Source organism: Anguilla anguilla, chromosome 18, assembly GCF_013347855.1.
Source record: "Anguilla anguilla isolate fAngAng1 chromosome 18, fAngAng1.pri, whole genome shotgun sequence".
Classification (NCBI taxonomy): domain Eukaryota; kingdom Metazoa; phylum Chordata; class Actinopteri; order Anguilliformes; family Anguillidae; genus Anguilla; species Anguilla anguilla.
The window spans coordinates 22524366-22538329 of NC_049218.1; the positions used below are offsets into that span (position 1 = coordinate 22524366).

A 13964-nucleotide genomic window follows, 5' to 3' on the forward strand; every position below is an offset into this window, starting at 1 on the left:
ATCTCCCCTTCCCTCCAAAAAAAATAATAAAATCTGTGAATCTGAATCTGTGGGTGGAGCAATCTGCAGTTTAACTTACCCTAAGGAGGAAGTGTAAGGATGATCTCATACAATAGTATTTCATACAAGTTTTTTAACAATGATGTTGATTAATCAACTGCAATAATGTTGATTAGTTCATAAACTAACAAACTATCTACTAGGAAAAGCATACTGTGGCTTGTTGATGAAACACTTTAACACACACGCTAGCAAGAATTCGGTCAGCTAAGATAAGGTGACCTTGTGTGTCTCTGGTACGTAGTAATCGCTGAATAATACTGCTAAGAGATCACATTCTTACATACTGGGGAAAAAATATTTGTGTGCAAAGTGAGTTGTGCTCGCTTGTTTCTAAGAACTTTGCTGCAAGGTCGTAGACGGGGAGAAAAACAAAAATTCCAAAATGCCGTAAAGGGGAGTGAACGATAAGATGAGCAGAATAACAACAACAGGAAAGAGCGCAGGCACTGTCTCTGAAGGAGGAGGGAGGGAGGGAGGGGGGGAGAGGGGGAGGAGTGTAAGACTGTGAGGGCGTAGAACCCTCCCACCAGCATGTCCATATGTGACTCATTCCGCTGTGTGTGTCGGCAGAAGTGATTCAGAATCCACTCGCGGAAGGACAGAGTTTCTTCTCTCTCTCTGTCTCTCTCTCTGTCTGTGTCGCTCAGTCTAGTTTCGTACCGGCTCCAGATAGCTGATGAAAGAAAGTGTTGACGGAGCTTTTGTCCTGCGCTTGGCTTTAGCGTGCGTTTGAGCGCGGGTGAGCGTCGGGCTGTTTGGCGATCGCACCGTGCGACAGGGCTTTCCTGACGCGTCTCCCGCTCGCCCCCCGCAGCATTCTGGGACTCGGCCCGTGGCGGCAGGAGGAGGGACTCGGAGCGCCAGCCGGAGCTCCGACAGAACCGGGGGAGCAGAGCGGCCTCGCTGCCCGTCCTGCGCACGCGCGCCCCGTCCCAGGTGGAGTGCAGCCAGCCCAACGGGGCGCTGTGCTTCATCAACCCCCTGTTCCAGCGGGCGCCCCGGCCCGACCAGGAGACCGCCGCCCCGGAACCGGACCCCCGCGCCCACCGAGGCCGGGCCGCCTGGGTGAACAGCGAGCCGCTTCCCTCGCCCCCCCGCCCGCCGCCCCCCCGGCCGCAGCCCCGGGTTCCGGACCAGAGGAGCGTCATGCCCGTGACGGCGCCCTGGGCGGGACGCTCGTCCCCCATCCCCGTCCCGTCCCGCACGCCCCCCGCCATCGAGGAGGAGGAGGAGGAGTCGGAGCGTGAGGAGGCGGTGGACCGGGCGCTGTCCCGGCTGAGGAGGCCCGGCTCGTCCGACGGTCCCGGGCTCAGCGACGTGAGCGTCTCCACCTCCTCGTCCGACTCGCTGGACCTGTTCACCCCCGGCGTCTTCCTGGCGGGGGGCAGCCCGCCCGCGCGGGGAGGGGGCGGGGCCGCGGGCAACAGCAGCTCCGAGGAGGACGAGGAGGAGGAGACGGGCAGGCCGAGCGCGAGGAGCGCCTCGGAGGGGGAGGTGAGGCCCTGGATGCCGGAGCGGAGGACCAGAAGCTTCGTCCTGCTCCGGATGCGGAGGATGAGCGGGGTCTTCACCTCCTTCATGACCCCCGAGAAGAAGACGCTGTGGCGCATCGTGGGCCTGTCCCAGGACAAGGCCTCCTACTTCGGCTGCCTGGTGCAGGACTACCTGAGCTTCCTGCAGGAGAACCGCAGCAGCCACACCTCCGGCGAGGACCTGCTGCAGACCCTGCGCCAGTTCATGACCCAGATGAAGGCCTACCTGTGCCAGAGCTCCGAGCTGGACCCGCCCATGGAGTCCCTCATCCCCGAGAGCCAGATCGGTGAGGCCCCTTTCATGTGTTACAGCCATTTAGCACACCCTGCTATCCAGTGCACCAGAACTCAGTACAGTGTGATATAGCCTATCACATGCATTTAACAAACACTTCTATTCAGAGCGTCTTACAGTGCACCAGAACTCAGTACAGTGTGATATATCACATGCATTTAACAGACACTTCTATTCAGAGCGTCTTACAGTGCACGACAACTCAGTACAATGCAATGTATCACATCCATTTAACAGACACTTCTATCCAGAGCGTCTTACAGTGCACGACAACTCAGTACAATGCAATGTATCACATCCGTTTAACAGACACTTCTAATCAGTGCAGCTAACCGTGAAAGAGAACGTAAGTGCACGTGCCTGAGTTGTATGAGTAAATGTACATTTTCTGTCATGGTGTGACTTTGTACCGAACGCTTGGGTTAACATGGCTCTGAAGGAACACTCATGAATGTGTATCTAAGCTACAGTTTGACTGTCAATTCATTCAAGATTAATTCACACATCTAGAAGAAACCTTGAAAGTCCTTGAATATGCGCCTTCTGATATGCGGCCATGAGCAGCTGCTTGCCTTAAAGGGCCGGGTTCTAAAAGCGGGAGGGAGCTGCTCTTATGGGACTACCCTGCCGTACCCTGCAGGGCTGGAAAAGGCTGTACTTGGGACGACCGCTTTTTTTTTTTGTTTGTTTCAGGCTGAATGACGTGATTTTTTTTAGAATAGCGGTAGCTGTGGATACTGTCAGACAATGGTGGCAGTGAAAACATGGATGGATGTGAAGTGCTGTGTGTGTGTGTGTGTGTGTGTGTGTGTGTGTGTGCGCCTGTGCGTGTGTACAAGTCTGTGCGTGTGCATGTGTACTTTAGTTTTGTGTATCCCGGATGTCAACAGAATTGGCTTCTGAGCTCTACTGAATGGCATTTGTTCTAGATAGTCTCTGTTGAAAATGAGCTAAGAGTGTGTATCTGTCTCTCTCTCTCTCTGTGTCCTCTCTCTCTCTCCCCCTCTCTCTCTCTCTCATGCAGGCTGCTTGGCTCTCTCTCTGTCTCTCTCTCCCTCTCTGTGTCTCTCTGTCTCTCCCTCTCTCTGTCGTGCAGGCTGCTTGGCTCTCTCTCTCTCCCTCTCTGTGTCTCTCTCTCTGTCTCTCTCTCCCTCTCTCTGTCGTGCAGGCTGCTTGGCTCTCTCTCTGTCTCTCTCTCCCTCTCTGTGTCTCTCTCTCCCTCTCTCTCTCGTGCAGGCTGCTTGTCTCTCTCTCCCTCTCTCTCTCGTGCAGGCTGCTTGGCTCTCTCTCCCTCTCTCTCTCGTGCAGGCTGCTTGGCTCTCTCTCTGTCTCTCTCTCCCTCTCTGTGTCTCTCTCTCCCTCTCTCTCTCGTGCAGGCTGCTTGGCTCTCTCTCCCTCTCTCTCTCGTGCAGGCTGCTTGTCTCTCTCTCCCTCTCTCTCTCGTGCAGGCTGCTTGGCTCTCTCTCTGAACAGAAGCAGGCTTTCAGGGCTCTTTGTGGCTCTGCTGTGTTGTTGAGTTTTGTTGGTGCTCATTTCTCTTTGCGTGGGCAGGGGGGCAGAGGGGCAGGAGCGTAGTAAACATGGAGAAGGGGTCCCTTGTTCCAGGCTCGGCGGTATGGTCAGATTGCCCCCCCCCCCCCCCCGCCCCCCCCGCCCGCGACAAGTGGCTCAGTGTTTACCCTGATGCTTTGGTGTGTTGACTGAGCAGTGTTTCTGGGCTCTGTTCACCAGATCTTTACATCTCGCTCTGTGTATGTTGTGAGTGTGCTGAGAGAGCAGAGCAGTAGAGTAGAGACGAGCAGATAGCACCCCTGAAGTGGCATTACAGGGTACTGTGCTTAAGAGGAGTTAACTGAGGTCTGAAACTGCTCACTGGCATGACAGGGTAACGTGAGGCATACTCGCGTTCCTTCCAGAGTTCCTGTCTGTGTGTTCCTGTGTGTGTATCCGTATGTGTCCGTGTGTGTGAGTGTGTGTGAGTGTGTGTGAGCGTGTGTGAGCGTGCATGTGTGTGTTTGTGTGCGTGCGTGCATGTGTGTGCGCGTGTGTGCGTGCGTGCGTGTTGTGTGTGCGCGTTGTGTGTACGCCTGCATTTATGCACAGTAAACATCTCCTCTGACCTTTGTGTGCTGTGGAGGGTTGAATGCTTTGTTGTTTTTCCCTGTGTTGTGTTGGAGTGGTTCTGTTGCGTGTGAAGCGTCTGTCCCTTTGCCTGCCACTTTCTCTACAGAGGGGATATGGAAGTGGACACAAATCACACATCCTCTTTCAGCAGGGTTTTTTTTTTTTTTTAGCACTGACTGTTATGCCCTGATTGGAGCTCATTTTTGTCTTTTTTAAATCCCCTTCTTCATTTTGCCACAGGAAGTAATAATAAACAGGTTGTCCTTCATTTATTTATCCACTTGTAAAACCACAGTGGACAGGAATTGGCCATTATCCTGTAGCGGAATGTTCCGTGAGTGTGCGGGTGATATTTCCCCACCGGCGAAAGAGCTCTGCTGAAACTCTGGAGCTCTGGGTAGCACGTGTGACCCACTTCTTTAGCTCCCTCGATAATTGGCGCGTTCCAGGGTTCAAGAATCCTGACTGGCGTACCAGCTGTGTCCTGCTGCTGGGGGGGGGGGGGCTGCTGTAACATGATGCGGGGTGCACTTTTACTTTGTAGGGAGGAGGTCATAAACCCTGCTGGCAAACATAGGGTTTGGATATTGTAAAATGTTTGCTTGTTTTTACAGGGAGAGGGGGGGTGGAGGAGGTGGTCAACCATTTATGGATTCCAGTTCATTAATGTTCCATGTAGAAACACGCACACATACACACACAGTCAGAATTCAGCCTGTCCAGTCCACAGAGCCAGCACTGCATATTTATGTGAGGCTTCTCAGTGATCTGTCTGAACGGCAGGCCTGAGCAATCGCACCCAGAGTGCTGGTGGATGCCAGCAGGCGAGGCTAATGGCAGACGCTGTGTGATAATATCTGTGCCTTCTGGGAAGAACTCACTGCATGCACCTGCACACAATGGTCCACAGTTCAACACGGTGGTGAGGCGTGGGTGTGACTTGAGAGATGGGAGTAGACGCGATCCAGAAATTGCGTGTATAGTGCTAGCGCATCAAAACCAGCTCGACCGGTTGAGTTGCTGGAGTTGCCAGTCACTCTTATTCAACTTGTTTTTTTCAAAGGACCGCCTAGATACGGTACTGTACTGTAAACCACCAAAATAACCGGTTTGTTTTGTAGGTGTTTGAACTCACTGGCTTTGGGGAGGGGGGGGGGTTGTTACTGTTAGCCTGGTGTGTGGCATCCTTGCTTATATAACTCAGGTGGATGAACTCACTTGTTTTCTTTTGTACGGCAGTTTTCTCAGGATAAGAGAGTCTGCTGAGTGTAATGTAAGGAGATCCAGGGCAGTGCCACACACTTGGGCTGTCAGTGTGTCATAGTGTCTTACATCATTTACCCTGAGCTTCTCCCAAAGACGCTCCCTGTTTGTTATAGTGAAATACGCTCCTTTACCCTGCGGGAGATAAATGCACCTGTGATGGAGAACTGGCCCGATACAGCAGTGCAGAGTCTCTGGCCCACGAGTGCAACACATATGCATGCATCACAGTCTCAAACTTCTGTCCATGTGATGACTTTGTGGAGTGTGTGTGTGTGTGTGTGTGTCTGTGTGTGTGCGTGCATATGCTTGTTGGTTTTTCCAATGGGCAGTTTTAACGAAGCATTCCGAGTTGAGTTGTTGAGTTGTTGAGCCTTAGCTGAAGGACGCAGTGTCCAGGCCGCCCGGCTGAACTCTTCCCCTCCCCCCACAGACCAGGTGCTGGAGAAGGCCATGCACAAGTGCGTGCTGAAGCCGCTCAAGGGCGTGGTGGACGCGGCTCTGCGCAACTTCCAGGTGAGCAGCGGGGCGTGGCAGCAGCTGCGGGAGAACCTGGCGCTGGCCAAGGCCAAGCGGCCGCAGGAGCTGGGCGTGGACGGCGCCGTCCCCCCGGACCCCGAGGCCATCGAGAGGATTCGCCTCAAGCTCCACAACATGTGCAAGATGTACTCCCCCGACAAGAAGGTGTCCGTGCTCCTGCGGGTCTGCAAGCTCATCTACAACATCATGGAGAAGAACTCAGGTACGCCAGCATGCGTGCTTACAGCCTGCCGCCTTGCATTCCAGGGTTTATTAAAGCACAGCGTACGTATGGATTATATACGATATGTGGAGGAACAGGGTGAACGGGTGTGTTTGTGTGCGCACGCCCTCCCAAACAAGCAGAAAGGCAATTTAAGGCACAAGCACGCTCGCACATTTGCATACAGGTGTACATTGCGTGCTTTGCGTGTCTGTTCTTTGTGTAAAGAACAGACATTCACGTGTACACACACACACACGCACACATGCAGACACACAGGTGTGCGTACACGCGTACACACAGATATGAACGTGGACGCGTACAGACACACACACGCGTGCTCGCACTCGTATGCTCGTACACACGCTCCGTGTGACCAGGCCTGTGTGTGTGTGTGTGCGACAGGGAGGATGTACGGCGCGGACGACTTCCTGCCCATGCTGACCTACGTCCTGGCGCAGTGCGACATGCCTCAGCTGGACGCTGAGATCCAGTACATGATGGAGCTGCTGGACCCCTCCCTCCTGCAAGGAGAAGGTACGCCCGACCTCTGACCTCTCGCTCCAACCCCGCCCAGCACAGGGAGACGAATAAATCACCTTTGTGTTGTCATTCAGACTGGAGTCACTTCATTCCACATTGCTGAGTGTGCTGGGCTCTGTTTTTGCTGGCTGAACCAGTGCTTAGTCCCACTGCAAAGAGAGGAGGGGCTTCCTTCAGTGTATTGCTCTGCAGTGGTTCCTCCAGGGGGCGCTGTGATGTAGGCTTAGTAGTTCTCAAACTGGAGTTTGTGAAGTTGCTCAGTACCAGAGTCACCAGCAAAAACAAATGTCATTAAGTACATATTTGTATATAGTTTTAAGTTATGAAACTTTCTGTAGTATCTATAGTAATAACTATGGGAAAGTTTGATGCAAAGACAAAGGAATGAAGTCTAACGTGAAACTGCTCCTCTCTGCCAGGTGGCTATTACCTGACCAGCGCCTACGGAGCCATGTCCCTGATCCGAAACTTCCAGGAGGAGCAGGCAGCCCGCGTGCTGAGCTCCGAGACCCGCAACACGCTCCACCAGTGGCACCGCCGACGCACCACCGAGCACGTGCGGCCCTGCATCGAAGACTTCCAGGTACCGCCAAAACACAGGCGGCGAAAGGAGGCTTCCTTTATCCGGGCGAGAGATGGGAAGGGCACAGAGAAAGGAGTCGGACAAAAGAAACCCACTCTTATCGTATATGTTTGATGATCAAAACGCGCGTTGTGTTGCTAAAGCTGTTCTTGGACGAACTGACATTGTGTAGCGGCTAGCTATGGGCAAACATCTGTTGCGTTGCTAAATCGATAACTAGAGAGGACATCCATTTTGTGGCTACTTGCTGTACTCGGACAGACTTGCCTTGTGTGGCTAAGAAACTGACTGTTAAGAAACTGACTCCATACTGTCCTGCCCCTCAGTATTTAACAAACTGACCCAGACGGCTTGACAGACCGGCTCTTGCTAACTGTTAGCGCCATGATGTTCCATTTTCCACTGTGCCAACTACCGGCTAGGCTACAGGTCTAGAGCAGAAGTCCTCAACCCTGGTCCTGGAGGGTAGCGTGATGCTTTCATTGCTACTCAGAACTTATTCGACCAATCAGAGCAGCCGATTACGCTGTTGACCGACCTCAACTGGCCTTCTCTGGCCTCGAACGGATTTCGATTTTAAAGGTGAAAACCAAAAAAACAGCCGCAGACCCCCCCAGGCCCAGGATGGAGGACGGTGCGGACCCGGGGGGGGCGCTGCCGAGCGTGCGGACGCGACCCCGGGAGACGCGGAGGGTGAATACTGGTGGCTGAGCGCCCGTGCGCGTCTCTCCTTGTGTCTGTGTACAGAACTACCTGCGGGTGGCGCTGCAGGAGGCCGGCAGCGGCTGCACGGCCAAGACGCTGGCGGTGGGGCCCCTCTTCACCGCCGAGGAGGTGTGCCAGCTGTGCGCCCGCAAGTTCAAGGTGCCCGACCCCGAGGACCACGCCCTCTTCCTGCTGGTCGGGGACTCCAGCCAGCAGCTGGCCCCGGACACCCGTCCGCAGAAGATCAAGGCCGAGCTGCACAGCAGGCCCCACTCCCAGCGCTTCCACTTCGTGTACCGGAGGGTGTCTGAGCCCCTCCCGCCCGGCGAGACCCGCCCCCCGAGCTGAGCGCGCTCAGACTGTGGTACAGACCAGAGCCCTTTCGTTTAGGGGAAGCATCTCCGCCCGCTGCTGGAACCGCACCGAGGGTCGGCCACGCTAATAAAAGGCGCTGCCGCTGGGACTCGTAGTTCTTTTTCTCCCTGCACTTCTGGCCGCTTCCTGGGGGAAATCGGCGAGTCGGCAGGACTGCCGCGCCGGAGGAGGATGCGGGGAAGGTGCGGGTTTCTGACTCTGCGGTCCGCAGTTTTTTTTCGCTTTAATTTAAAGCCTTTGGAAACCGTGCGTGCTGGTGACTCATTCACATGGCGGAAATGGGCTAGCACTTTAGCCCGACCACAAAGCTAACATGTTTAAGCCACAAGAACTAGATCAGCTGTACAAAGCAGGCTTCCTTGGGAATCCTAAGCAGGGGTCCTTTAATGTGTTCAGGCATGCTGAGGGTAGCTACGCGGGGGTCCTTTAATGAATTCTTCCACAGCTTAGGGTAGCCTTTAAGTTAAAGTACCTGCATTTTAAGACTGTTGGGAGTGTGGGTTCTGCATGCTACCTCTCCTCCTCCCAGACAACATACTGCATTTTATACTGTTGACCTAATGGAGGCATCAACAGTAACTGCTCTTAAACTGGCAGGATCAAGCAGCATTCTGGGATTTGTAGTCTCCTTCTGTAAGATCGTCCAGCCATCTGAGTGCTGTACCTTGCTGGTATTTTTCATCCTCGTATAAAGACTTACAGTGATGTTTCTCCCAACTGAAGGTAACAAAAAATAGAATGTATATAAGTGTACAGTAATTATATATTTTTATTTTGCAAATTTGCTTTTGACACATTTTCTGTCCAGTTGCTGGTAAACTGTATTATACAGATGATTCATTTTTTATATGAATTAATACAATACATATTTTCAGTGTATTTTTTAAATTTGAGGAAGCTAGCATTGCTGCCAGTGATTGCCAGATTCTCTCCATTTAGTTTGATGTCTAAAATACTAATATTAACAATTTGGGAATCCCTACTCTAAATGTGTAATATTTGCACATAAATAATGTCAAAATAAGAGCAGTCTGAAGTGTGTGTAATGTTCACCAAAGCCAGGGAAGCCACAGAAACAAGGTACTGACAAAATGAGGCAGGAGACTAGATATCAGCATTATTATTGAGATGATGAATGACATTGCTGTTATTAAACAGTGCATTATCTGTCTGGTCTCATCCCAAAGGAGAGCACTGGGTACTTACGTGTGGAAGGACCCTTTCTGGTTTGAAATGGAAAGGTCTGCCAGGGGTTTGAGAACGCTTAGGGGATGGTTTTGTTCCATTGGAGGAGAACTCTAGCAAGAAGTGCAATCGGCCGTAACCAACGTTGAGTACACCGAGGCCGTGTCCTTAGTTTTTTTCTTGTCCATTTCTAAAGCCTGTGTTTAATTTCTTTCTTTAGTGAGATCATCAGTTACAATTAATTCATGAGGGGAATGAACTGTGTTTAATAATTTTCTCAAATTTAAGCCTAATCTGGACGCCCATGTACAGCTTTTACACTCAAAAATGCATCCTCGATTAAATGACAAAATTAAAGGGAAAAAGAGCATACTCCAGCTTAACCCCCCACCCTCACCCCACCTCACCACCCCACCACCTGACGCCTCCCCAGCTGAGTTTCTCGACCTCTGTATTTTTAAAGTCCTGGTTACACTCCTGAGTACAGTGATATTATTACAGTTATCAACCAAAGGTGTAAGAGAAATACTATCATTAATTACAATAATTATAGTAGAAGGACAATTGAATTATTACCTTAAAATATAAATCTCTTCTAAATTTAGATTAGAAGGCGTTCTTTTTTTCACACCCTGTTTTTTAACCCTGAAAGGTTAAGAAGTTGCTGGAAGATTCTTAAAGATATATCTCACCATTGAATATACCATGATAGTGCCTAAAATAGGACACAAATAGCCTGATGTTATGTGTGATTGTTAATGTTTTGCATAAATTGGTGCCAAGACATCGCAAACTGAACTGAGCTTTTAGAAATAACTAAAATGCATAAAAACTCACATAAACCAAACCATACTCAATGGCTTTATATTCTTTTCTTTTCTGGGGAGGGGGGTTATAATTTTATTCCCAATTTAACCAAAAGTTTAAGGAAAATAATCTACACAGGACGTTCATGGCCAGTACACTGGTAAACACTGTCAAAAACACTATGAGTTTAGTTTTTTTTGAAAATGTAGGTATGACTGGAATGTCAAAATTGTATTTATGCATTTGTGTAGCTCCTTTAATATAAAATGTTAATAAACAATCTGTAAAATATGTATTTATGGTCTGTGCCGGAATTTTCACAGATAACTTTATAATATGCCATTTAATGTGTCGATATTTTGTGCTTTTATGTTGAGTCCATTTGGGAAAGGCGTGTAAAGTATTTGTTTTTAGACACCATGAAAGCCATTTCTTTTGTCGTTCCTGTATCCTGTATATATTTCATTTACAGGTAGGCTAGTGGATAGCAGTAACATGTATAGACCTGTTTGTGTTCCGTTTCCTTCTTTGACTGTCCTTGGCCGATGGCAGTATAAATGAATAAACTGATTACCGATTCCCATATGGTATCTCTGTACTTTGTGTACTGTTATCTGTATGTTTTGAACACAAATGTGTTGTAAAAAAAAAAAAAATTAAAGGGGGGGGGGGGGGGGGGGACTAAGGGGAATTTTACTGGATCTTTTGTTTTTAAGTTCCGAAAAGTATCTTGCCGGTAGTCGGTTCGTTAATTGTTCTGGAAAACAATGCAGGGTGTTTGTATGAGATTTTATTTTATTTGGGTCTAAAATACGTAGGAGAAATGTTGCCGGTGTCTGTACTGGAATGCCTGGCTAAGAAATTTACATTTTGTTTTGGATTGTCCATCCCGAAACCTAACTTGAAGTTGCGTGATTAATTGCGCACATATGTAAGAGACACTCCCGGTGCAAATTGAGGTTTCTAAAAGAACCTCTTCCTCATTCATTCGACATTGTTCTCTGGAAACAGGAAATTAAAGCCACCTCAGACTCCGCCCTCAGACCGGTCGGGTTGGAATTCACCTAGACTGTCCGCAGCGGTGCAGCGGTTCGTTCGTATCCCGGAGTCTTTCCTTCCTCATTCGCCGTAGCGCTGTGACGTCCAGTGTTATTTCACACACCGTCGGCTGCGGAGAATTTACGTATTACAGTGGATGAAGGAGCACACAAGACATACCGGACAGGTATAGGAGATAACACACGTACACCACCCGCACAGTGACCTCGCCGTACGTGGTGTGGGCTGTAAATATAGAAATTCAAGTTCTGACTCATGGCGTCATCAAAGAGTGGGGGTGGGGGTTTTACCCGACGCCCATTCACAGTGTATTTGTCTGCATATTTACAATGCCGTTCAAAGCGACCCCATCTGTCACGCCATTCTTATTTATAGGTAAAATAATCATTTACTTATTATAGTATATACTCATACTTAGGTTTACCTATAGGCTACATACAAACCTATGTTTAATGCTTTTTAAAAATTATTTATCACAAATGATTTTAAGTGAAGTGACCACTCAGGGGTGGAATACATTTCATAGTAGTTTTATTTTTATTCTTTTTTTTTAACTAGGAAGAATTGAGTAGTAGAATGTACACACTTCCTGTGTTAACAGGCCAGCTCTGTAAGATTCCACTCCGCTACTGAAGCACTGACACTGGCTGTCACTCACAGCAGCGCAGCTTGTAAAAGCATTCGGCACACATTTCATTATGAGGGCTCACGTTGGCGTTTTCACATGAGCTGTGAGAATATGGCATCTTCTCTCTGTGCAAATCTTCAAACAGACCGCGTGTGAACATAAATGGAGTATTTCCCACTTTGTCTGCCTGGCGCTGTTGCTTTGAGTCACAGTTAGGCGGGAAAATCTCCTAGTTTTCAAAATGGAGATTTTCCTCAGATTATATGATATACACAATTAAAAAAGGTTTTGTTTACTGCTGGTACAGAAAGCATACTTTAATCAATTGTTGAAAAATTAAATGCCAATGACTTTGCTCCAGAATATCTTAAGGGGAGGCACCACCGTCAAAAACAATGATTTTGGTTCCATATGCCAATTTTGATATTTTTTTAAATATTTTGCTTCTATAACTTCCATAGTTGAACATACTAAAGGTAAATAATCGTTATAAATAGTTAATTTAGATGATAATATAACACCATCGTCAAGTACACAAAGAATAAAATGAGCTTATTATAGCATCTTTTATGATTAAATGCCTCTGCGATTTTAAAACTGACCTGGTTGAATCATATATCGTTAAAAAGCTTGTTTCCTGGAGCGTACTGCTAGAATGACCACATGTGGCTATTTCCTTTGCTGTCACTGTGAGGATGGACGAAAGACAAGCAGAACTCTTCGAATTAATTGGCTACTAGCGTTTAAAGGTCCCTTTAACAGCCGTTCTCTCTATATTGCCCATAGGGTATTCAATTTATCTCAACTTTAACAATAGATACAGCTACATAATTTTACATACTGCTTTTTAAATGTTGTAGCTGGGGCGTGTCAGAGGCTTTTTTGATATGTCTTGTCATTTTCATTTTATGTGGCATTTTATCTGTAAAAATAGGTCAAAAACTGTTTTTTTCAGCATGTACATATTGTTTTTGGAATAATTCATTAAAAAAACTATATTTTGACAAAAGCCTCTGAAAAGCTCTAACTATTGAGTTATTGATCACATTAAAAAAAAATCAGTTCAGATTTTATCTGTTGAGCTTAAATATTGAATACGCTTATATGCAAATTAGCGCATATTTAGTGAGCTAATAGCTCATTTGCATATTTTTAAAAAAATGAAAAGTCATAATACAAAAAAATCTTGTATTTGTGTCTTTATTCAACTGGTAAAATTTCATTTTGATATGAGTAAAATATTTTTTTTTCCTATTACGGGGTGTAACTCCCCTTAAGGTGCGATCTAGATTCAAGTCTTACTGGTTCTTAGTATTACTTACTGAACTGCAGCACCTTGGTAGGTAGGGTACATGCAAATTGGTTTACTGCAGTGCAGAGGCTACAGTGCCATCTGGTGGATTGTTACATTGTGAGTTTCCAGGTTGAGATATGTTTAGTGAAAGTTGTAGGTTTCTACAGAAATTGAATATTTAGCTTCATTTTACTGTATAGTCTGTGTTGTAAAATATGTAAATAATTTTCAGCTTTTCAGGATGGCTACTCGTTGCGTATTACCCAAATGCCATTTTTCAATAACAGATTTCATATACACACAATAAATCGCCAAAGGATGCCCAGAAAAATTCCTAAAAAAATTAAAAATTGCCCTGCTTTTCATTTTTCTGGGCATGCCAGAAAATGATTCTCTCGGTGTCTAAGCGTTTATCATACCCAATGATTGGTCTGAATGCTCAGCACCTGGTCCTAACCCCAGCCATTGTGTGTGAATGTAATGGCTTGACTGTCTTTCCCTTGTCTTTCTGTAAATTTGTTTAATAACATAAGTGTGTAAACCCCTGGTTTATTCACTTTTTGTCAGAAATTTGTTCGTGGCATGTGTATTTTTACAGCACTTTTCATACTACAATGTAGCTCAATTATTATTATTATGATTATTATTATTATTATTATTATTATTATTATTATTATTATCGTCGTCTACCATAGTCAGTGTGTGCAGGGCAGCAACTATACTACGCGCCAGCAGAGACATGCTTGACTGCGCCGGCGCGTGTCGA

General features: G+C 47.7%; 1 protein-coding gene across 6 annotated transcripts in view; it reads left to right on the forward strand.

The window, feature by feature from the left end:
• Nucleotides 1-10815, forward strand: part of rin2 (Ras and Rab interactor 2) — a 38169-nt gene extending 27354 nt beyond the window's left edge. For all 6 annotated transcript variants that reach the window (XM_035400318.1, XM_035400323.1, XM_035400322.1 and 3 more), the window contains 5 exons: nt 878-1882; nt 5711-6019; nt 6425-6556; nt 6982-7145; nt 7893-10815. In XM_035400318.1, coding sequence (XP_035256209.1) covers nt 878-1882; nt 5711-6019; nt 6425-6556; nt 6982-7145; nt 7893-8198 — 1916 coding nt within the window. In that variant the 3' untranslated portion in view covers nt 8199-10815. The remainder of the gene's footprint in view (nt 1-877; nt 1883-5710; nt 6020-6424; nt 6557-6981; nt 7146-7892) is intronic.
• The last annotated feature ends 3149 nt before the right edge of the window (nt 10816-13964 follow it).